General features: G+C 44.9%; 1 protein-coding gene across 2 annotated transcripts in view; it reads right to left on the reverse strand.

Moving 5' to 3' along the window:
* The window catches only part of KCNG2 (potassium voltage-gated channel modifier subfamily G member 2), a 33,263-nt gene extending 10,782 nt beyond the window's left edge, over nt 1-22,481 (reverse strand). Inside the window, exons 1-2 of one of the 2 annotated variants that reach the window (XM_068129158.2) lie at nt 22,361-22,481; nt 14,349-15,123 (exon numbers count right to left, since the gene is read on the reverse strand). In XM_068129158.2, the coding sequence (XP_067985259.2) occupies nt 14,349-15,119 (771 nt within the window). In that variant the 5' untranslated portion in view covers nt 15,120-15,123; nt 22,361-22,481. Of the gene's footprint in view, nt 1-14,348; nt 15,193-22,360 lie in introns of those variants that run through there. The other variant, XM_068129159.2, reaches the window with a different exon arrangement.
* Nucleotides 22,482-25,868: the final 3,387 nt, after the last annotated feature.

Below are 25,868 nucleotides of genomic sequence, written 5' to 3' on the forward strand. Positions count from 1 at the left end.
CGCAGTTACAGGCAGCTGTACAGATGAGTATGGAGAGCCAAATTGAGCGATTGGGTGAGCGGTTGGGAAACCGGATGGATGCTCAGAGTGAGCAAATAGGGGTAATGGGGAAAACGGATGGATGCTCGGGGTGAGCAATTGTGGGTAATGAGGGACGAAGCGAGGGGTACCAGTGAGGGGTTAGACAATAATTTTAAGGGTTTAGACAAGAAATTTGGGAAGTTAGACAATAATTTTGAGGAGTTAGACAAGAAATTTGAGAAGTTAGACAATAATTTTGAGGGGTTAGACAACGGGATAAAAGAGGTGAGAAATGGGTTAATGGGGGTAGAAAACAGAATGGCCGCTCAAGAGAATCAAATGGAAGGGATGCAAAAGGGGTTAGAGGGGGTAGAAAATAGAATGGCTGCCCAGGAGAATCAGATAGAGGGAGTGAAAAATGGGTTAGAGGGGTTAGAAAACACCATGGAAGGCAAATTGAGGGACATGAGGGACCAAGCGGAAAGGGAAGTTAACCAAATGGGGCAGCAGATAGAGGGGGTCAGAATGGGGGTAGAAACCAAACTGGATGCTCACAGGGAGGAAATGGAGCAGATGAGGGTGGCATCTGGGCAGGAGATGCAAGTGATGGGAGAGGAGATCAGAAGAGGAGTGAGTGAGGAGGTCGGAGGAGTGCGCGAGGAGGTGAGGCACTGTAAGGAGCACATGGAGAAAGAGGTGAGAAAGGGGACTGTAAAGTTACAAGGGGGCATAGAGGACCTGACGCAGGAGGTGGAGCAGCTGACGGTGGGACAGACGGAGTTAGTGGAGCAGGTTCAAAGGAACACTGCGGTATTAGGAGGTTTAAAGGCGACACAGAAAGAACTAAAAGATGACTTGGTAGCGACGAAGAGGGAATGTCAGATGGTACGTGAGGGACTGACAACGAGGTTGGACGAGGTGATAGAGGTAATGGAGACGAAGGACCGGCAGGTGAGGACGCACATGGAAACGGTCAAGGTAGCCTTGGAGGACGAGCTTGAGGAGACGTACCGGGGAATAAAAGAGGTGAGGCACAAATTAGAAGAAGTGGAAGAAGGGGTGAGCGAAATTAAGAAGCGACGGAGAGGGGATAACAAAGAGATAAAAGAGGAGATAAAAGAATTGGTCCAAAGTCTGTGTTTGGATCGTGATGTGCTCATTAACCGAATGAGGGATTCGCAGGTGATGGAGGAGAAGCGAAGAGGAAGAGGACCCGGTGTAAGTGGTGACCAATATGGTCGTGCGTATGATGCGCCAGGGGATTTAAGGAGCTTGGGGGTCAAGATAGACCCGGGTGTTCGTGAGAGGCCGTTGGTGAAGTGTGCGACAGGTCTGGTGTGCGAAAGAGGAGGGGTGCAAGAAAGTCCGACTCTGGGGTGTGTGAGGAAAAAGTGCGTGCCAAGGAGTGAGGGTGCTGGCGAGAGTGAGTCGGTCGTAGCGCGTGTGCGAGGGAGCACATGGAAGCGTGGTGTGGTGAGTGTTACAGAGGGTGTGACGGGAGAGTGTGCGCGAGAAAGGTGTGTGACCGACAGGTGCATGAGGAAAGAGTGCGCTGTCAGAAGTAAGGAAGAGTGTCCACCTGTGGTGAGTGTTACAGAGGGTGTGACGGGAGAGTGTGCGCGAGAAAGGTGTGTGACCGACAGGTGCATGAGGAAAGAGTGCGCTGTCAGAAGTAAGGAAGAGTGTCCACCTGTGGTGAGTGTTACAGAGGGTGTAACGGGAGAGTGTGCGCGAGAAAGGTGTGTGACGGACAGGTGCATGGAGAAAGAGTGTGCTGTCAAGAGTAAGGGTGAGTGCGTTGTCACGAGTGGAGGTGAGAGTAGTGAGAGTAGTGAGAGTGACAAGGAGCGTGAGTTGGTTGTGACAGGTGAGCGAGGATGTACACCTGGGATGGAAGGATGCACACCTGGAATGGTAGAGCGTGAGTGGGAATGCACGCTGGAGTTGGTGGTGAGGCACGTGGTTGGGTGTGCGAATGAGAGCACACCTGTGATTGTCACAGAGGAGGTGACCGAGGAGGGGGTGCGAAGCGGTGTATTGGTGAGGTGTGCGAGCAACGAATGTGTGCCAAAGTGTTCGGTGGTCAGGTGTGTGACCAAGGCTGTGAGTGGAATGGGTGTACCGAGGTGTGTAAGGAAAGGTACGAGGGGCATGGAAACGGCTGGATGTGTGAGCAAGGAACGGGCTGCGGGGTGTAAGCGTCCAGGTGAAGCATCGACGTTAGACGGGAAAGAGTTTAGAACGACTTATAGCCGAATCGGGCCCTCGGTGCGTGCTGGGCCTCGCTTTGAACGGCCGCGTCCGTGCTCCACTAGGCGGAGCGGGCGGCCCGATAGGAAGGGTCGTCATGGCGACCACTTTTTGTTGAGGCATTCCGGCAGGTCGAGATCGGGACATTGGATGGCTCCACGCCGAGGTGATGCGTGGGATCTCGGCCCGGGTAAGCCCCCGTCCCTGCACCGAGTGCCGGACGCATCCAGCCGCTGGCACAAAACAACCAGCATCCATTGCTTGGCTTTACGAAGCCGGGCTTTGGACAGGGATTGGCGCACCGAGAGGTATTAGTGAGTCGACTGGGTGATGAGGTTAGTGTTTTGGACCCAAAATTGGAGAAAAACAAAATTTGATGATTGGCAAGGGATTGGCAGTAGTGATTGGCAGATGATGAGTAGTGATTGGCAAATTTTTGATTTGTTGAAATTTGATGTGCAAAATTGGTAGTGAGAGACCCCCGATGTGGTGGGATGGCAAATCCACCATCCTTCCCATGTGGGGGGCAAAGGAGCAATAGTTTATGGGGTGTATGGCAGTGAAAACTAGCCCGGGTGGGTTAGGATATTGTGTGTAGGGATCTAGAGAAGATGACCTTAGGTAACGTTAAGTTTAGTTAGTGACTGATACCTGTAGTGGGGACGCAGGTAGATTAGTATGGATGATAATGACGTGGGAGCGCAATAGTTTAAAGGGACGACTGGGAAGCGCAAGTTTCAGAAGGGAGTAGTTAGCTGAGATGATGCTGTGTGTGTGAGAATTGAACAGGTGTGATTGCACAGGTGTGCAACTGGACAGGTGTGTGGAGCAGTGTATGAGTAGTGAGTGTTGTGGATCAGCGCGAATGCGCTTGGGGAGAGAAGGGTGCCGGTGGCACCAGGTGTGAGAGCACCGGTGTGCAAGTACAGGTGTGTGGAGAAAGTTGGAGTAAGTGGTACGGAGTGGTGTGCATGGTGCGAAGGTGTGGATGGGGGAAGAGTGGACCCCTTTCACGAATACCCGGGGCGGGTAGTGTAAGTGTTAGGTAGAGGGTATAGGTAAGTTGTGGTTGGATATTGGCATTTGTGGTGCGGTTGCAGAATGGTATTGTGGATGGGTGCATTAGTGTTGTGGAAATGGCTGGGCGTGTAGCCTGTTAGTGTGTGTAGTTGGTTGAGCACTCCACCACTGTGAGGATGTCGGCCAGGTGAGGCCGCAGGTGGGCTCTGGGAGCCGGTAGAGTTGTGGATGGGGCCCGAGGATCCGGAGGACGGACCCGGGTAGCCCAGTGCCAGAGAGGGCACCGAGTGGGGAGAGTGCCAGAGGGCCTTCCCCAAGTAGTTAGGTTAGGGCAAGGAGCAGGTAAGCTCGGAGGCAACTGCAGTGGTGGAGGTGTGCAGGTGGGTAGACCCACTGGGAGAGGTACACGCCGCAGCCCAGAAATTGTGCGAGGGCACCGGGAGATGAATCGGGGGAGTGAGACCCCAAATTGAAAAGCACCACAGTCTGGCCAATGGGAATTGGTTTTTAGAACCAATAGTGTAAGAGGGCCAATGGTTTGGCCGGAGAAAGACCCCGGGTAGTGTAAAGTTGTAAAGTCATTTAGGAAATAGTTAGGATTGATGAACCTGTCGCACCATACGCAGCCACTTACCTGTGGTGATGATGATGACTCCACACCTGTGTTTTCTTTGTTTGTTGCAGGAAATGAGATTGCTGTGTGGATTTGTGAGACGCATCACGACGTGGATGAGACATTGGGGTGATTCCATCTCTCCCTCCCTAGGAGGGACTGATGATGAATTGGTAATGGCAAATTTTGATGTGCAGTTGGAGATGGCAAATTTTGATGAGAGTTGAAAATGGCAAATTTGATTGGTTAGGAGGGAGAGAAGACGAATTTGGTTTATGGGAGGAACGGGGAAGACAGTAGGGATGTTTGTTGATTTGTAAAGTAGATGTTTATGGGTAGTGTTGTGTTTTGTGGATACAGTAAGGGGTAAGGGAGGGGCCATGTAGGTTACCTGGTGGGGGGGGGGGGCGTACGATAGGAACGTACCTGTCTCACCTGGTTCCCATGTGCCCCCAGTGTGCATCACCTTACATTGCGTGCACTTTTGCGCCCTTACCACCTTACTCACTTGTCTGCTTCTTTTGTCTCCCACCTCCGAGGATCTGGCTTTGGGGTAGAGAGAGAGGTGCTGGCTGCGCAGTTGTGGGCCTGCACTTTCGCTGTTTGCTGCCGGGATCGATACACCATATGGACCGCAATGTTTGTGGCCACCCACAATGGACCGCAGTTCGTTTGCGGCCAAGCACCACCCGGGGATGGACCTATGGGTCAACGTGGCACCTATGCCATACAGGTGAACCACTTTTAGTTAACACCAAGTGCACCACAAGAAGAGCAAGAGACACCTGCAGGGTTAGGGGTTGTCGAATTTATTTTTATTCCAATGAACAATGGTGACTGCACCGATTGGTGGTGGGGTGGTGCTTTTGATGCTGGGAAAGGGTGCTCTGCACGTTATTAAAGGCCGTCGGCCACAGAGCACTCGTGGGTTGGTGTATCGATGCTGGCAAGCGTGCTCTCTCTATGCATAACATCTGCATGTGTTCCTCCAAAAACAGGTCCTGGATCGTAGTGTAAATAGCAGCGTAGTCGTGTAAATAATGCTCCCTACCGGCTGTATGTTTAGTTTGCGAATTCTTTCCGGATTCGGTTATCCTGTGGGTGTGTTTCTGTGAGGAGAAGGGTGCAACGTCGCAGGGGGACATATTTACTCATTTGTGAATATCTGTAAAACTGTCGCACTCAGGGTAGAGTTAATAGTAGAGGGAACTACATTGCGTGCCACACTAAAGTAGGTAAAAATTTATCGGGTCGGGACGCCCCGAGGGTAGAGAAGGGTGCAATGTTGCGAATATGGAATTTGGCCTCCATATCCGCTTGTAAATATTCCCCTATTTTCTCCAATACTCCCCAACTTTCCCCAATCCCCCATTCCCTAGTCCCATTGCATGTAAATAACAATCAGTAGAGCCGACCTTCCCCTTATTCCCCCATTAAATGTCGTGCCCAGGTCCACCGCACCACACGTAGACAACTTTCGGACATCTTCCTAGTTATTCTTATTCTATGTCAGTTAAGGCCTCGTCTCCATTAATTATGACTCTTCGTTGCACCAGAATGTGATTATATGGCATCAGTAGTGAGTTTAGGACCTTTCCCATACCTCCTTCCATCTTCTTCCCCAACAATTACAACAACAACAGAGGAGATGGCGGCGGAGCGGGGGAGGATGCGTCCTCACACCGGCTCGATTAGCGCCATTGACCACGCGCTCCACGGGGTTACCACGGAGGGGCTGGCTGTCAGCTCCTCCTCAAGGGCGGAGCCTGGTAACCCCCCGCACCCAATCAGAAGGGCGGACCGATTCCATCTGGGGCGGCGCTAACGAGCTGAGGGCGTGTCACTCCCCGCCGGATATACGCGGCCCCGCGCCGGATGTGACGTCAGATGCGCCCACAGCTGGAGAAAGAAGGACCTGCGAGCGCTGAAACAGATGCGCCTGAGTTTGGAGAGGCCTGAGAAAGAACGTCACCTCTGAGCGCTGCGACGAGACCTCCCCGCATCTCTGGACCGAACCGTGTACCCTGCTTTGAGCCAAGAGTGCACCTTGAGCCATCGCTACCTTGCTTTCCTGCCATCAACCCCCGTGTGAGTCAGCCGTTGTCCCGTTTGTCTGTCGTCTGTCCGGGGTTAATATAAGAGTGTGTCTAAGTGCCTGTCTTTCTGTGATATACCTCTCGTCCCTGTAATCTGACCTTCCGCACGAATATAATCTCCTCCGGAGGTCTTGAGAACCGTATCCCTGGTGTCGTCATTTTATAACCCAGCCGGGTGTCTTCTTTTTCTTATTGAGCCAGCGTGGCGCGGCTTCGTCAACGTTCGAGTACAATCGGGTAATTTGTGCGGACACGACGGCCATTCCGCTCGGCCCACCTTAACATCAAAGTCGTGTCTGTAACAATATTCTCCATGGCGAGACTCTCAAATGTTTAAACTTTCGCAATGATTGGCAAGCGGTTGCAGAGAAAAATGAATTGAAGCGAAAATATATAGACGCAGACACAGAGACAGACGCATGCATGCACACACGTGTTGCAATGCCCTCGCAACCCCATGGGGGCAAGACCAAAAATACTTGTGAATTATGCTTTCATATGGCATTCACAGTGTGCTTCTATGATGTGTACATCCAAAGTTAATAAAGTTTAAAGTTGAGCAAGGACTTTAAAAACACCCTGTATTGTTATTGCTCCCCATCACACTTGGGGACATCATAGCACCTACAACTGGGTCATGAACATCTCAGCTGAACAGTGTACACAGTCACGTGAAAAAGTCAGTACACCCCATGTAAAGTTTTGACTTTTTCAACATATTTCAACATACAGCTATTTGATCTTCATTTCAACAATATTGATAGATAAAGGTGATATAATATAACAAATATCATGAAACATTTACATTTTGTATTCCATTGTATAATTTAAATAAACATAAATGCAAATTTCGTATGTCGAAAAAGTAAGTACACCCTTGGCTCTAAAAGGTGGTATTGCCCCCTTTGGCAGAAACAACCTCAAGTAGGCGTTTCGTATAACTGTCTACCAGTCTCTGACATCGACTGGGAGAAATTTTTGCCCACTCCTCCATGCAGAATTCTTTCAGCTGTGCGATGTTTGAGGGGTTTCTTGCATGCACAGCTCGTTTCAAATCCCCCAACAACATCTCGATGGGATTTAGATCCGGGCTTTGACTTGGCCATTCCAGAACCCTCCATTTCTTTCTTTTCAGCCATTCCTTGGTGGATTTACTGGTATGTTTAGGGTCATTGTCATGCTGCAAGGTCCACCTTCAGTTGAGCTTCAACTTTCCGACAGATGGCCTCAAATTATCCTCAGGCACCCTCTGGTGCAATGAAGAATTCATAGTGGATTATATGATGGTGAGCTGCCCAGGCCGTGATGCAGCAAAGCTGCCCCAAACCATAATATTTCCACCACCATGCTTTACAGTTGGTATCAGGTTCTTGTGGTCAAATGCTGTCTTTGGTTTTCGCCAAAGATGTCATCTGGTACTGTGACCAAATAGCGCTACCTTTGACTCATCTGTCCAGAGCACATTGTTCCAGAAGTGCTGGTCTTTGCCGAGGTGTTCATTGGCAAACTTTAGTCTCGCCCTGATGTTCTTTCTGGACAGCAACGGTTTCCTCCTGGCACACCTCCCATGTCGATCAAATTTGTGCAGCCTCTTTCTAATGGTAGACTCGTGCACTTTGACACCAACAGTGGCAAGAGCTACCTGTAGGTCCCGTGATGACATTCTGGGGTTCTTAGAGACTTCTTTCAGCATCTTGTGGTCTGCTCCCAGGCTGAACTTGCTGGGGCGGCCTGGCCTGGACAAGTTGGCAGTTGGTTGGAATCTGCTCCACTTGTAGATGATCTTCCAGACAGTCAAATGATTGATTTCAAATTGTTTGGAGATCTTTTTAAATTCCTTCCCAGAATCGTAGGCATCTATAACCTTCTTTCTGAAGGCCTCAGAAAGCTCTTTTGATCTAGGCATGGTGACGCCGCACACTTCAACAACAAAGAGCAAACCAAACGAAATGTCAGAGGTTTAAATAAGACAGGTTCCTCCAAGATCCTCTCTAACGATGTTCTAAACATTTGCACCTGAGCTGGTGCACCTGATTCTAATTTTAGGTATTTGAAGTGGTGATAAATGTAGGGGTGTACTTACTTTTTCCACATGCGAAATTTGCATTTATGTTTATTTAAATTATGCAATGGACTACAAAATGTAAATGTTTCATGATATTTGTTATATTATATCACCTTTATGTATCAATATTGTTGAAATGAAGATAAAATAGCAGTATGTTGAAATATGTTGAAAAAGTCAAAACTTTACATGGGGTGCACTTACTTTTTTACGTGACTGTACATATTACATGTATAACAAAGACAACAAGAGATATCCTTGTACTTCTGGAATGAGAACATTAGTAGACAATGGATGGACAAATCAACACAATGTATTGGATTTGAATCTGGGGCCCCATCAACAAGAGTTACATCTTTAAAGTTGGAAAACCAAACAGGCCAATTCCTGTGATGACTGAGTATTGTAAGCTGTCATTACCTCCGCCACCAAAGGTTGATGGAGGTTATGTTTTCACCCGTCTGTCTGTCTGTTTGTCCGTTTGTGAACAAGACATCTCAAAAAGTTGTGGACGGATTTGGGACGAAATTTGGCATAGTGGTAGCATATGTGACAAGGAAGAAATGATTAGATTTTGGTGAAGATCCAGATTTGGATCCGGCTTGTAGAATTTTTAAAAGTGATTCTTCACCATTGCGAGATCGGGCCAAAAACTATACATAGAAGGATATCTCAAAAAGTTGTGGACGGATTTGGGACGAAATTTGGCATAGTGGTAGCATATGTGACAAGGAAGAAATGATTAGATTTTGGTGAAGATCCAGATTTGGATCCGGCTTGTAGAATTTTAAAAAGTGATTCTTCACCATTGCGAGATCGGGCCAAAAACTATACATAGAAGGATATCTCAAAAAGTTGTGGACAGATATGGACGAAACTTGGTGGAGAAGTTGTGTGTGTGTGACAAGGAAGAATCGATTCGATTTTAGTGAAGATCTGAATATGAATTCGGAAATGAGAATTATTTAAATTTTTTATGTGATTCTTCACCATTGAGTGATAGGGCTAAAACCAACATATAGCAGGATATCTCAAAGAGTTATGGACAAAACTTAGTGGACAGGTTGTGTGTGTGACAAGGACGAATCGATTCAATTTTGGTGAAGATCCGGATCCGGCTAGTATAATTTTTAAAGTGACTTCACCATTGGGAGATGGAGCCAAAAACGATACAAAGCAGGATTTCTCAAAAAATTGTGGACGGATGATTTTGATTAAATGTGATTCTGTATTGTGATGTTCTGGTCTACTCTGATACAAAACGTAAACTGTTCACCTGCCGGAGCTTTGCTCTCTACTGAGTGCCGTTGTAGTATTATCTTATTTTATCAACTTTGTAAAGTAGTGCAAAACTATATCTAGTTCTAGTGACAGTCAGTTCAGAGTGGTGAGCCTGGTGTTGGTTTAGCGGTTAGGGTGCTGGCTTGGGATCCTAGGATCCTGGGTTCGAATCCCGGTCGATCGCTGAATTAAGGTCAGTTGGGTTGATTCAGCCTGTCATCCTTCCAAGGTCGGCAAATTGAGTATCAGTTCACTGGCAATTCCCTGTGCGTCGCAAGAGGTGACCAGCAGGGCTGGCGGCAGGAAGGGCATCCGGCCATAAAACATTGCTTCAAAAAAGGGGACCAAGGTTCCTGAAAAAGGCCAACCCCTGCTCTGTGGGGAAAAATGGCCTCTGAAGGTGGTTGTTTAGTCAGTTCAGAGTGGTGAAGAGGAATATAAATATCCTTAAGGTATGTCGATGTTTTTTAATAGCAAAGCAAAATGCATTCGGACGGAAAATGTTTGCACAAGTCAAAAGTCCAAACAGAGCTAGCCTTCCAACAAATAAACACGGTTCCTCTGCAGTTCCTTTCTCAATGCTTGTGACCATCTTTTTTCTCACCTTGTGATCCAAACCAAAGAAAGGCCCGGATCCTTTTTAAATGTACTTGTGCATCCAATAGCTTCATGCACGTGAAATAGTACCAACATTTTTGTGAAACAAGTTTGATGGACGAGGAAGTTAAATAGCATGGAAAACTAGAACGGCACTCAGTAGAGAGCATACCTCCGCCAGGCTCAACAGTTTACGTTTTGTATCCCAGAGTGGACCAGAAAATCACAATACAGAATCACATTTAATCAAAATCATCCGTCCACAACTTTTAGAGATATCCTGCTTTGTTTGTATCGTTTTTGGCCGTATCCCAATGGTGAAGAATCACTTTAAAAAAAAAAATTCTGATCCGTCAAATCTTCACCAGAATTTAATCAATTATTCTTTGTCACACACCCAATCTGTTCACAAAATTTCGTCCAAATTTGTCCACAAGTTTGAGAATATTGCGCTGTACAGGGTGCTCCAAAAAGACCTGGCCAAATTTAGTTCTTAATATATTTAGTACTACAAATGATGCCCTTTGTTTTATAAGATACAGAAATTCAAAGTTTCATTTATTTTCAGGTCTGGTGGTTTAATGGAAAATAAAATGACAACTCCATAGTAGAAAGCTCAGTGCGTCTCATCAAGATGAGATCCGACCTGCAAGTTCAGTGTAATTTCCGTACAAGGAATGGAAGGAATCCACCACCACGGACTAGTATCAGAGAGTGGTACACGAGGTTTAAGGAGACTGGAAGTTGTCAGAAACAAAAAAGTACCGGTCAACCAAGCAAAAGTGCAGCAGACGTTGAACGAGTGCGTGAATCATTTCAACAAAGTCCCAGAAAATAAATCCAACACATATCCAGAGAGCTGGGACTACCAACCACCACTGTACACAGGATGTTGCATAAAAGACTGAAGCTTTATGCCTATAAGGTGCAGATTCTGCAGGAACTCAAACCAAATGACGGACACAAACGCAAGACGTTTGCCTTGGAAATGCTCAGTTGCATAGAGGATGACTAAGATTACCTGAGAAAGGTCATGTTCATAGACAAAGCTTGCTTTCGCGTATTGGGGAAGGTCAACTGGCACAATGTGAGAACGTCTGGCTCTGAAAACCCCCACATGGTCAATTCACACATACGCAACAGTCCAAAGGTCAATGTGTGGTGTGGCTTTCGTTTTTGTGTGGTGTGGCCCTTGGTGGGTCCATTTTTCTTTGCGGAGGATACAGTGACCTCAACTATTTACATGAACATGTTGGAAAGATTCGCCTTTCCACATATTGAAGACCTGCACCTCAATATCATTTTTCAACAGGATGGCCCTCCTCCTCATTTGGCCTTAGTCGTTCGAGCCAACCCGAATGAAAAATTTCCAGATCGCTGGATTTGCTGAGATGGACCAACCGCCTTGCCCCCACGATCACTCGACATAACCCCCTTGATTTTCTTCTGTGGGGTTCTGTCAAAGATGTTGTCCACAACACCAAGGTGGCAAACCTGCAGGATCTTCTTTCTCGGACCACAGCTGTATGTGCACTGGTGGATGCAAACATGCTGAACTGAATATGGCAAGAACTTGTGTACCACCTTGATGTCCTGTGCTCGACAAACGGAACTCAGGTTGAAGTGTATTGATGTTGTGCACAGAACTATGAGTTTCTATGTCATATAAATCAAAGGGTAACATTGTATAATTTGTGGTTCTAAATATATTAACAACCAAAGTTGTCTAGGTCTTTTTGGAACACCCTCTATATAGTTTTTTGCCCCATGTCTCAATGATGAAGAATCACTCAAAAATTATCTGATCCGAATCCGGAATCAAACCTTCACCAAAATTGAACCCATGTCACACAATCAATCTGTCCACCAGGTTTCGACCGAATCCGTCCACAACTTTTTGAGATATCGTGCTATATACTGTATATTGTTTCTTGTCCTATCCCTCAATGGTGAAGTATCACAAAAATTCTTGGATCCAGATCCGGATCTTCAAAATAGAATCAATTTTCCCTTCTCACATACCCAACCTCTCCATTTTGGCTGAATTCGTCCACAACTTTTTGAGATATCCTGTTCACAGACAGACAGACAGACAGGGGTGAAAACGTAGCATCCATCCACCTTTGGTGGCGGAGGTAACAATAACGGGACAGTGACTATTTTTTGTTACAAGTCTTGGAAGATAGGTCACGTGACAAAACACAATGATGTCATCACGGCCGCTCCTAAAGCTTATTCTATGGTTCAAGTCAGTTTGCGAAAGCGCTATAATATCCCAACGCTCACTTTGTGTGCCATGTTCAGCCAAGGATGACAAATTTGGGGAAAAAAGTCGCCTCTTGCGACACACAGGGAATTACCAGTGAACTGGCACTCAATTTGCCGACCTCGGAAGGATGACAGGATGAGTCAACCCCCCTGGAGTTCATTCAGCGATCGACCGGGATTTGAACCCAAGATCTTAGGATCCCAAGCCAGCACCCGAACCACTAAGCCAACACCAAGCTGAAATGTTAGCCAAATAGAACCACCTTTAGAGGCCATTGTCCCTGCAGAGCAGGGGTTTGCCTTTTTTGGGCACCATGGTCCCCTTTTTTGAAGCAATGTTTTATGGCCGGATGCCCTTCCTGCCACCAACCCTGTTAGTCACCTCTTGCGACACACAGGGAATTACGAGTGAACTGGTACTCAATTTGCCGACCGCAGAAGGATGACAGGATGAGTCAACCCCCCTGGCGTTGATTCAGCGATCGACCGGGATTCAAACCCAGGATACTATGATCCCAAGCCGGCACCCTAACCGCTAAACCAACACCAGGCTGAAATGTTAGCCAAATGCACAAAACAAAACAAAAATGGACATCTGTTTACCGGCTGGGTTTTGAAATCGAAATCGCACATAATACTGTCATTAACAATATTGATGCTACTAGTCTAGTAGGAAGACTAGGTCCCCCTGCACCCCCCGGAGATATACTTCTAATCAGTGTTTCTAGATTGGAAAAAATGTGTAGAAAATGACTAGCTATGGCCCCAAGCTGAAAAAATGTCCCACATACCATTTTTATGCAAATTACTGCTGCCATTATCAAAAAAAGACTAGGTCCCCCTGCACCCCCCGGAGATATACTTCTAATCAGTGTTTCTAGATTGGAAAAAATGTGTAGAAAATGACTAGCTATGGCCCCAAGCTGAAAAAATGTCCCACATACCATTTTTATGCAAATTACTGCTGCCATTATCAAAAAAAGACTAGGTCCCCCTGCACCCCCCGGAGATATACTTCTAATCAGTGTTTCTAGATTGGAAAAAATGTGTAGAAAATGACTAGCTATGGCCCCAAGCTGAAAAAATGTCCCACATACCATTTTTATGCAAATTACTGCTGCCATTATCAAAAAAAGACTAGGTCCCCCTGCACCCCCCGGAGATATACTGAAACTGGCAGTGACTGGTGATTGAAATGCGGTGCCTTTTTGTGTTTCAGGTCGAGGTACGTGAACTCCCCACGATCTACAGCAACCAGGAAGAGACTGATACCAGGGTGGTTCTGTACCTCCATCATGCTGCTACCATCGGATACAAGAACGCTGTAGTCAGAACACCGGACACAGACATCCTCCTGATCCTGCTCCACCATGCCCACAACATCAAGCTGACGGTGTACCTGGATACAGGGTCAGGGAAGCATCGCCAACTTGTCAACGTCTCTGAGCTGGCAGAATCCCTGGGAGAGGACTACTGTGCCACTCTCCTGGGGTACTATGTGTTCAGCGGAGAAGACTGCACCAGTGCCTTCAAAGGGAAGGGAAAAGTCGGGCCCTTGAAAAAGCTGGAGAAGAATCCCAGGTTTCACAGGGCATTCGGTGAATTTCACAGGGTATTTAGAAAAATAAAACTTTGTGTTAACGTCTGTGTAGACGGACCTTAATATGAGTCTATTATTTCGTAAAACTGTGATTATTTTGTAAATAAAGCACTAATTAGCATACTAGTATACCATAGACACATGTAATCATGTTATGAATAGTTCTATCATGATCTATGCCCTTCAAAACATGGGTCTAGACACCTTCATTTTTCAATTATCTGCAATATTGGCTGAGATATGTCAAAAATCGTTTTTTTGATAATGGCAGCAGTAATTTGCATAAAAATGGTATGTGGGACATTTTTTCAGCTTGGGGCCATAGCTAGTCATTTTCTACACATTTTTTCCAATCTAGAAACACTGATTAGAAGTATATCTCCGGGGGGTGCAGGGGGACCTAGTCTTCCTACTAGACTATACGTTTGCGCGGACAGGTTGTGCCTTGCCACGACACATCGAAACATAGGCATACAGTTTGCCTGCGATTGTGTGACCCATCGTGTTGAAAGGCATTGCGCCTTTACGCCTTCTTACCTTCCTCTCCTCCTCCCGCATGTCCGGCATCGTTCCCACGCAGAGGCTCACCACCGTAATCACGACAAAGGCAACCGAAAGGCAGGCAAAAACTTTTCCAGCGGGCCCGGACTGTGGCCTCTCCACGATGTCTCGCAGGGCTCGGATGAAGCCTGACGCGGGTCCTTCTACGGCAGCAGAGGAAGCGTCCTGGGAAGTATCCCGTGCTTCTGCCGCCGCAGCCGCTGCCGCTTCATCATCTGCACGCTGCTGCAGCGCTCGCAAGCAACAAGGTTCCAAGCGATCTTCGCATACTCCCCAGTAGTGCAGCTCGTCGCGGAATGAGAGCGAACAGGAGTCAGGATGTAGACGCAGCTTCCCTGCGCGCAGGAACGCAAGGACGGCTCGAAAAGCGCAAGGACTGCGATCGAAGAAGAACTCGTTGCGCGCCGTGTCGTAGTCATCGCAGAGCGCCAGGACGTCGTCGTGACTGCTGCAGAGGCGCAGTCTCCCGAGCCGTGAAAGAGGAACGTCCTCTAGCGCCTCCCAGGGCAACGCAAAGCGCAATCCCCCCACGTTGATGGTTACCTGTCCGTGCTGGGCTGCGGAGCTCACTTCGCTCCCGCGCCCGGACACAAGGCGAGCGCGCAGGTAGAACACACCTTTGGAAGGGCTGGAGTCGAGTGGGTCCCTGGGTTTGAAGCCGTCGCAGGACGAGTCTCTCTTGGCGCCTTCCGAGCGCAGTGCCATGGTGCTGGAGCCCGCGGGACACGCTACATTCTTTCGGAGCATGCACCTGGTGTAGTATATGCCAGCACACACAACAAGGGAGATGTCTTACTCACCAAGACGTCATCAAATCAAGACCGAGCCTCCACGTATCGCAGACTCACTTAACCAGGAATCGTTGGTACATGATTATTATCGCTTCACCTTTGATGGAAAATGCAGCAATAACAACAATGCTCAGAAACCTTCTGTCAAACAATGACCAAAGTTAATAGTCGTGTCACCCACAAGTCGCTCAAGGCAAGTTTCAGTACCACTCCAGCTGCCTGCACCAAAGTAAACCAAGAAGTCTGTAATAAGGTCCTGAAGCATGTATAATGAAAACGCAATATTCGCATTGGAAACTTATATAATAACTATATTTGAATCCATCAGGCATCCACACTTTAGAGGGCCGAGATGTTTGTGGGATGTTATCGGAAGCTAGAGTATATATATATATATATATATATATATATATATATATATATATATATTTTTTTTTTTTTTTTTTTTTTTTTTTTTTAATATATATATATATATATATTTATATTTATATATATATATATATATATATATATATATATATATGTATGTATGTATATATATATATATATATATATATATATATGTATGTATATGCCTTGGGCGACTAGTCGATAGGGCCAGGCCATAGCTTGCCTACTCCTTGTGAATGGCACCGTTGGATCTTTAACATTCACCAACTAATGTCAGAAGACGAGCCACCTTGTTTAACGTCCATCCAAGGGACAGCACAAATTGATGATTCACCCGACCTGTGAAACACCGGGATGATAGTTTATAGCTGGGTCGCGATTCGAACCCAGGTTACAGGTTAGACTACTTATTAGAGGTGAGTGTGCGTACTTCTGGGATATGGATATGGATATATATATATATATATATATATGTATGTATATATATATATATATATATATATATATATATATATATATATACATATATACATATATATATATATATATATATATATATATATATATACATATATACATATATACATATATACATATATATATATATATGTACAGTCACGTGAAAAAGTAAGTACACCCCATGTAAAGTTTTGACTTTTTCAACATATTTCAACATACATCTATTTGATCTTCATTTCAACAATATTGACAGATAAAAGTGATATAATACAACAAATATCATGAAACATTTACATTTAGTAGTCCATTGTATAATTTAAATAAACATAAATGCAAATTTCGCATGTGGAAAAAGTAAGTACACCCTTGGCTCGAATAGGTGGTATTGCCCCCTTTGGCAGAAACAACCTCAACTAGGCGTTTCTTATAACTGTCTACCAGTCTCTGACATCGACTGGCAGAAATTTTTGCCCACTCCTCCATGCAGAATTCTTTCAGCTGTGCGATGTTTAAGGGGTTTCTTGCATGCACAGCTCGTTTCAAATCCCCCACAACATATCGATGGGATTTAGATCCGGGCTTTGACTTGGCCATTCCAGAACCCTCCATTTCTTTCTTTTCAGCCATTCCTTGGTGGATTTACTGATATGTTTAGGGTCATTGTCATGTTGCAAGGTCCACCCTCGGTTGAGCTTCAACTTTCCGACAGATGGCCTCACATTATCCTCAAGCACCCTCTGGTACAATGAAGAATTCATAGTGGATTCTATGATGGTGAGCTGCCCAGGCCCTGATGCAGCAAAGCTGCCCCCAAACCATAATATTTCCACCAGCATGCTTTACAGTTGGTATCAGGTTCTTGTGGTCAAATGCTGTCTTTGGTTTTCGCCAAACATGTCTTCTGGTACTGTGGCCAAATAGCTCTACCTTTGACTCATCCGTCCAGAGCACATTGTTCCAGAAGTGCTGGTCTTTTCCGAGGTGTTCATTGGCAAACTTTAGTCTTGCCCTGATGTTCTTTCTGGACAGCAAAGGTTTCCTCCTGGCACACCTCCCATGTAAATCAAATTTGTGCAGCCTCTTTCTAATGGTAGACTCATGCACTTTGACATCAACAGTGGCAAGAGCTACCTGTAGGTCCCGTGATGACATTCTGGGGTTCTCAGAGACTTCTTTCAGCATCTTGCGGTCTGCTCTCGGGCTGAATTTGCTGGGGCGGCCTGGCCTGAACAAGTTGGTAGTTGTTTGGAATCTTCTCCACTTGTAGATGATCTTCCGGACAGTCGACTGATCTTTGCTGGTCTTTGCCGAGGTGTTCATTGGCAAACTTTAGTTTTGCCCTGATGTTCTTTCTGGACAGCAAAGGTTTCCTCCTGGCACACCTCCCATGTAAATCAAATTTGTGCAACCTCTTTCTAATGGTAGACTCGTGCACTTTGACATCAACAGTGGCAAGAGCTACCTGTAGGTCCCGTGATGACATTCTGGGGTTCTCAGAGACTTCTTTCAGCATCTTGCGGTCTGCTCTTGGGCTGAATTTGCTGGGGCGGCCTGGCCTGAACAAGTTGGTAGTTGTTTGGAATCTTCTCCACTTGTAGATGATCTTCCGGACAGTCGAATGATTGATTTCAAATTGTTTGGAGATCTTTTTAAATCCCTTCACAGACTCGTAGACATCTATAGCCTTCTTTCTGAAGGCCTCAGAGAGCTATTTTGATCTAGGCATGGTGATGCCGCACACTTCAACATCAAAGAGCAAACCAAATTAAATGTCTGAGGTTTAAATAAGACAGGTTCCTCCAAGATCCTCTCTAACGATGTTTTAATCATTTGCACCTGAGCCGGTGCACCTGATTCTAATTTTAGGTATTTGAAGTAGTGATAAATGTAGGGGTGTGCTTACTTTTTCCACATGCGAAATTTGCATTTATGTTTATTTAAATTATACATTGGACTACAAAATGTAAATGTTTCATGATATTTGTTATATTATATCACCTTTATCTATCAATATTGTTGAAATGAAGATAAAATAGCTGTATGTTGAAATATGTTGAAAAAGTCAAAACTTTACATGGGGTGTACTTACTTTTTCACGTGACTGTATATCTATGTATATATGTATGTATATATATATATATATATATTTTTTTTTTTTTATATATATATATATATATATATACACATTTATATAGATATACATATATATATATATATATATATATATATACTATATATATATATATATATATATATATATATATATATATATATATACACATACATATATATATATATATATATACAGACTTGGCATTTAATATGGAATTTTTTTTTTTTCTTGACTTGGGTTTACTTTCTTAACTCAGTGTATCAATCTGGTGAGTTTCTTTTACACTTTGTGATTTATTTGTTGAAAGAACCATGTCACTGATTGTCTGTCGCAGCAAGAGGTCAACAACCGGATTATATCACAGGTGGCGTGGTTAAATGTACGGACAGGTGCATTTGATGATTGGCTTCACAGTCGGTATACAAGGGTTGTTGCGTTCTGTATTAGTGGAAAACAACTGCTGCACGTCTCCAAAAGTTATTGCCGCTTCCTCTGGAGATGTTCTGTCAACTCGACAATGCTGTTTGTCATGGAGTGGTGGCTTTACGAAATTACGGCATGAAACAGCGTGCTATTGCTCGGCAGTATGGCATCAATCAAGGTCAGGTGTCAAAGATCCTGAAACGAAATGCTCAGAGGGATGTCCCTACTCCAATACCAAGGCCAGGACATCCCCGCAGAACCACAAGGAGGGATAATCGCCAGCTGCACCGGTTAGTCCGCAATGGCCGTACCAAGTCAGCTAATCGGCTTAGGGCTGAGTGGCAGCAACTGACAAATGTGCCTGTATCCAGAAGGCTAGTCAACCAACGACTGGTTCAAGCAGGCTATTGTGCCAGGCGTCCCCTGAGAAAGCCACGCCTGACCAGACAACACCACCAGCGCCGATTGTAGTGGGCCAGAGAGCACCGTCAATGGCAGCCAGGACACTGGAATCACGTGATCTTCAGTGACGAGTCTAGATTTCTGGTCTATCGTCAAGATGGCCGCGTCCGAGTGCGCAGACAAGTTGCAGGAAGCCTACAACAAAGATTGTATAGTGCCAAGAGTCCAAGCTGGAGGTGGTGGGGTGACCGTTTGGGCTGCTTTTCATGCAGGGGGCAAAACTGACCTGGTTGTTCTGAATGGAAACCTGAACCAGTTCAAGTACAGGGCCATTCTGGAAGAAACATTGCTTCCATTTGCTCGTGCAGCCTTTCGAGGAAACTTTGTCTTCCAAGATGACAATGCACGGCCTCATCGTGCTCGCATGATCCAACACTTTCTTGCTGACCATGGCGTAGAGCATATGGAGTGGCCTGCCATGTCCCTGGATATGAATCCGTTAGAGAACTTGTGGGCAGAATTAACGCGTCAAATCGACCACTTGGACCAGCAGCCGACCTCTGTGCGTGAATTGCAGCAGGCTATTGTCACTGCATGGCAAGAGATTCCTGTCCAAACCTTGGCAAATCTCGTGAACAGCATGCCTCGATGTGGACGTGCTCTCCTGAATGCTCGTGGGGGTTACACGAAGTACTGAACTGTAATTTTACTGTCCGTAATCCCAGTCGTAATTTAACTTTTGTTTTTGTTAAAAAAATTTTTGGCTGATGTGCAAAATAAAGAGATACTTCTGGAAAACGTACAGAAGTTTAACACAGTACTGTCCATGAATTGAGTTCAATATCAGTTTATATCACTTTCAAGGATCAATTTATTTGTTTCGAAATGTCAAATGTGGTTTTTGTTTCTTTTAACGGTCACATTAACAAAATCTCGAATAATTTCAACATAATTCCAATGAACTTTTGGTTCTAAAACATCTTGAAAAGTAACTTCAACCCCACAAAAAAAATTCCATATTAAATGCCAAGTATATATATATATATATATATATATATATATATATATATATATATATATAGTATATATATATATATATTGTTATGTCAGGGGGTAAAGGAATGTCTAGAGCCAGGCAGATCTGTATCGGTAACATGCTTCGGCTGTCGCGATCAGGAATCTACCCTGTAATAAGTTCTGTGTTTTTAGGCAGTTTGTCAGGGGTAAGAGTATACCTGTGAACATACAAGGATGTTCGTGTGTTAAATAATTGTAGGGACTAAGATAAACCCCTGTGTGTCAGACCTGGTAATCATTCCTTTGTCCCTTATGGCAACGCACTCATATAAACACTTAGATAGGTCCTTAGTGCACACATTAATTAGTTCCCTTCCCTTACAATGACCTTGGAAGAAGACCGGCAGGAAGCCAGATCGGGGCACTGCCGGATGGCCGCCACCAGCCGCACCACCAGCTGGCCTAGCAACATCGCGTGAGACGAGCTGTAACCACGCCCAGGAGGACTGTGATTGGTTGGCACGGAAGGCACGAACCTGGAGCGAATCAGAGCGGAAGGCGCGAGGAGGTTCGGCAAACGGTGGGAAGCTATGAGGCTCTGGTTGGTGGCGTGCCAGAACTGACGTCACATGGCAAAGCTACAAAAGGGCTCGCTGGACGACATTTTGCTCTCTCCGCACTGGACGACATTTTTTTGCGCTTCTCATTGGACCCCTTCGATTGGAGAGATCTCTTTCTCTTTCTCTCTCTCTCTCTCTCTCTCTCTCTCTCTCTCTTCTTTTTGGTCTCTGTGCTTCTCTTCTTCGTGCTGGTCCTTCGCTCTTCGTTGTTCGTCCTTGGCTCTTGGCTCTTCGTCTTGAGCGGTGCTTCCGGAGCTTGGAGCGGTGCAGGCCGCACGGGGCCTGGTTAAGCGTGCAAGCGAGGCGGACGGAGGGTTCCCTCATGCCGGAGCTTGGAGCCGGACGGGGCTGCGTTGGACGACGGAGAGATAAGCTCACACCACATTACACAAACCCATGACGAACGCGTTCTTTTGTTAATTTTCAATTAATTAATTAATTAATTAATTTCAAATTGTTAATTCATTTTCCCCTGTCTCGTATTTGGAAGTCGGTGTGTGGGATCCCAATTTAGGATCATTATTTATTTACCATGGCGTGCCTTGTTCTCGGGTTCCGGAATAAACGTGTTCCTTTTGTACATTTTACCCCGGATTCCCGTTTTAAGTTAATTCCCCTGCAGGATCGGAGCTGCGGTTGGATCGCTATCGGTAAGCGCTTCTGCCTCTTCCTTTTCACTTCTTCCTCCCGCGGTTGATAGTAAAATCCGTATTTGGTCGTCGCCTCCATTAAAGCCGTTCGGTCTTCCGCGGTCCCTGGTGTTAACCTTGAGGGATTCGCACGACAATATATATATCTATGTATATATATATATATATATTTTTTTTTTTCTCGCCTTCACCAGGTAGGTCTCCAACCATGCACGGAGATGCAGAAATAATTGATCTCAGATCGGTAGATTGGTATTATCGGGGTACTCATACTGAGCATGGCTCCATGAATGTGCACTCTAAATATAACACAATAAGGCACTCAGTAGTGCACACACCTCCGCCAGGCTGAACAGTTTACGTTTTGTATCCCACTGATGTGCGAATCCAGATCCGGCCTCTTAGCCAAAATCGAATCGGCTTGTTCTGTTCACCAAACTTATTCACCAAGTTTTGTCATACCTTGTCCATAACTTTTATGAAATATCACGTGACATATCGTTTTTGGTGCCATCTCTCAATGATGAAGAATCACTTAAAATTTTAGTCGTCAGATCTTCACGAAAATCTAGTAATTCGTCCTCGTCACACACTCTACCTGTCCGCCAGGTTTCGTCCAAATACGTCGATAACTTTTTGAGATTACCTGCCCACAGACGAACGGACGCACAAACAGGGGTGAAAACATACTCACCCGTCCACCTTCGGTCGCGGAGGTAACAAAACAACGATTTCATTCTCTGTGTTCGAGTGCGCCTTCTAGCGCACACCCCGCGGGGTGTGCGTGTACGTACATGCTCCGAGAAGCAATACGAGATCGTAGTATCAAAACGTCCATTATTAGCATTATTATTATTAGGCCGCGCTATGCTCGTATATAGGACTTTGGGGTTGACAGAGTAATTAGCTCCATTTGCATCTCATATGAAATACCGTACGTGCATGCACGACACGTCCTCCACGGATACGAACTCCATATTTGTACTTTATCGAGTGTTACAGACGAATGAATCATTAAACTTCACGAAAGGTTGAGCACCATAATACGCACACCTGAGCACCATAATACGCTTGTTGTTCGCGGTAACATTCACGGGTATCGGTAGCTGGAAAAAGTACGTACCTCGTTGTGCCGAGAGGAGCTCGAGCACGGGGTGCTCTGCGTCATAAGGGAAGGGAGCGCGTTTGGCCCGGGAGGGAGCGCAGCTCACCGCGCGGGTTCGCGCAACAATCGCGCGTTAAGGGTCCCGGCGGGATGTGACGTCACCAGCCAATCTGCAACCGCCTGACTCGCTCGAGGTAGGAGCCACGTTAACCGAAGGTCCTGCGTGATGTGACGCCACCAGCCAATCGGGGTAATACACTGTCCATGACTCCCATGACGATGCAGACCAACGAGGGTGTGTGACGTTATTAAATAAAGTCTTGGTGCTATTACGGTTCGTTGACCATAGTGTATAGTGGCCAGGTGTCCCAAGCACCTGGAATCGATGGACCATACACTGTAAATGCATTCTCTGTACACTCTAAATGTTACAATTCAGCATGCAACTACACTCCAAAATGTTACAAATCAGAATGCAACTACACTCCAAAATGTTAAAATTTAGCATGCAACTACACTCCAAAATGTTACAATTCACCATGCAACTACACTCCAAAATGTTAAAATTCAGCATACAACTACACTCCAAAATGTTAAAATTTAGCATGCAACTACACTCCAAAATGTTACAATTCACCATGCAACTACACTCCAAAATGTTAAAATTCAGCATACAACTACACTCCAAAATGTTACATTTGAGAATGCAACTACACTCCAAAATGTTAAAATTTAGCATGCAACTACACTCCAAAATGTTAAAATTTAGCATGCAACTACACTCCAAAATATTACAATTCAGCATGCAACTACACCCCAAAATGTTACAATTTAGCATGCAACTACACACAAATATGTTACAATTCAGCATGCAATTACACTCCAAAATGTTACAATTCACCATGCAACTACACACCAATATGTTACAATTGAGCATGCAACTACACACAAATATGTTACAATTCAGCATGCAATTACACTCCAAAATGTTACAATTCAGCATGAAACTACACTCCAAAATGCTACAATTCATCATGCAACTACACTCCAAAATGTTAAAATTTAGCATGCAACTACACTCCAAAATGTTACAATTCACCATGCAACTACACTCCAAAATGTTAAAATTCAGCATACAAATACACTCCAAAATGTTACAATTCAGCATGAAACTACACTCCAAAATGTTACAATTCAGCATGAAACGACACTCCAAAATGTTACAATTCACCATGCAACTACCCTCCAAAATGTTACAATTCAGCATGCAACTACACTCCAAAATGTAACAATTCAACATGCAATTACACTCCAAAATGTTACAATTCACCATGCAGCTACACTCCAAAATGCTACAATTCAGCATGCAACTATACACAAATATGTTACAATTCAGCATGCAACTACACACCAAAATGTTCCAATTCAGCATGCAATTACACTCCAAAATGTTACAATTCATCATGCAATCACACACAAATATGTTACAATTCAGCATGCAACTACACACCAAAATGTTACAATTCAGCATGCAATTACACTCCAAAATGTTACAATTCACCATGCAACTACACTCCAAAATGTTACAATTGAGCATGCAACTACACTTCAAAATGTAACAATTCAACATGCAATTACACTCCAAAATGTTACAATTCAGCATGCAACGACACACCAAAATGTTACAATTCAGCATGCAATTACACTCCAAAATGTTACAATTCATCATACAACCACACACAAATATGTTACAATTCAGCATGAAACTACACTCCAAAATGTTACAATTCAGCATGCAATTACACTCCAAATTGTTACAATTCAGCATGCAATTACACTCCAAAATGTTACAATTCATCATGCAACTACACACAAATATGTTACAATTCAGCATGAAACTACACTCCAAAATGTTACAATTCAGCATGCAATTACACTCCAAAATGTTACAATTCAGCATGCAACTACACTCCAAAATGTTACAATTGAGCATGCAACTACACACAAATATGTTACAATTCAGCATGCAATTACACTCCAAAATGTTACAATTCACCATGCAACTACACACCAATATGTTACAATTCACCATGCAACTACACACCAAAATGTTACAATTCACCATGCAACTACACTCCAAAATGTTACAATTCACCTTACTCCACCATTCACACCATGCAACAACACGCCACGTTTTACAATTTACCATTTTGTCCATGGGCCAGGACCAGATATTTCACTTATTGGTAAAATCTTGGAGGGAGGGGGGGGGGGTGGTGTTGGGAGGATATTCTTCCTCTGATATTCAGGCCATAACCCAGATGAGGTTCTTCCATCTCAAGGGCAGGACAATGGTGGCATGGTCAGCGTCTACGTCTTCAGTTTGGTGTGGCCTCTCTCTTTGCCCAACATTGTATATGTAGGCAGCATCAGTATAGTGAGGAACCTCCTAACGGAGTTTCTCTTCTTTGTTTTGTCAACAGGAGGAAAGGCTGCACGTTAACTGCCTTGGCTTGGATAGCAATTCCGTTGACTCCGTGAGATGTCCCCTCACCACTGCTGGTCTTCTCAAGTCAGTCAATGTTGTCCCAGGTTAGTGTAATGAAAACTCCAGGCAGAAAAGGTGTTTGCTGAAAGGGCAACATCATCTTTTGACACTGAGAACTTCTGCAGATACAGGGCTGTCCATCTCTTCCATGTCGGAGGAATACATTGTGACAAAGTTGGTTGAGGGTCTGGATGAGCTCTACATTCCCAGTCAGAGACGTGACTGTAAATGGTGGAATGGTCTGTTTGGGTGGCTTTGTCTTGCCATGCGTGATAGCATATATCACGTCGTGACCAAATGAGCGTACAAGCCATCAAAACCTTTTGGATGCAGCTCCACTTTCTCCACTTTCAGCATCTGGTAGGCCTTGGCAAGTTCAGTAGTTGACAAGTTGTCACGATGGAGAAGAAATTTCCCTTTCTCATTGGTGAAGATGTCGAGGGCTACGTTCCAGGCCTTGGTGGAGGTGTTTCTTCAAGGAGTACTTCACTTGTTCAATTACAAGAGATTTCATCAGATGTAACCCGCTTAAATGTGAGATCAGCCATCACTATCACCTGGGGTCGGTGAAAAGCTAATTTTTCATAGTCAGGAACGCCTAATTGTATGAGTGACTTTGAACCATCTCATAACGAGCTTCATCGTTGTGGTCTACATCACGTGTCGCACTGCAGGTAGTCTTTTCCTCCCTAGTGCATGATCTGTAGCACAACCTATGATGGTGCCCTTCTGCTGCTACGAGATCTCTGCTGACAATAGCAAACAATTTACTATCCATTTCTTCATAACGGCTGATTTCTGATTCCGGCATCTGCTCGCATTTCTTGCCAATGTGCAAGGGATTCTCTTGTTTTCTGTCCACGAATATATATATATATATGTATCATTTTCCTGAATATATATATATATACAGGGTGATTCAAAAAGATGGACCCAATTTCAAAGCAGTATATTTCACGATGGCAACATGTTACAATT

The sequence above is a fragment of the Myxine glutinosa genome, chromosome 9, assembly GCF_964187855.1.
Source record: "Myxine glutinosa chromosome 9, kmMyxGlut1.1, whole genome shotgun sequence".
Taxonomy (NCBI): Eukaryota; Metazoa; Chordata; class Myxini; order Myxiniformes; family Myxinidae; genus Myxine; species Myxine glutinosa.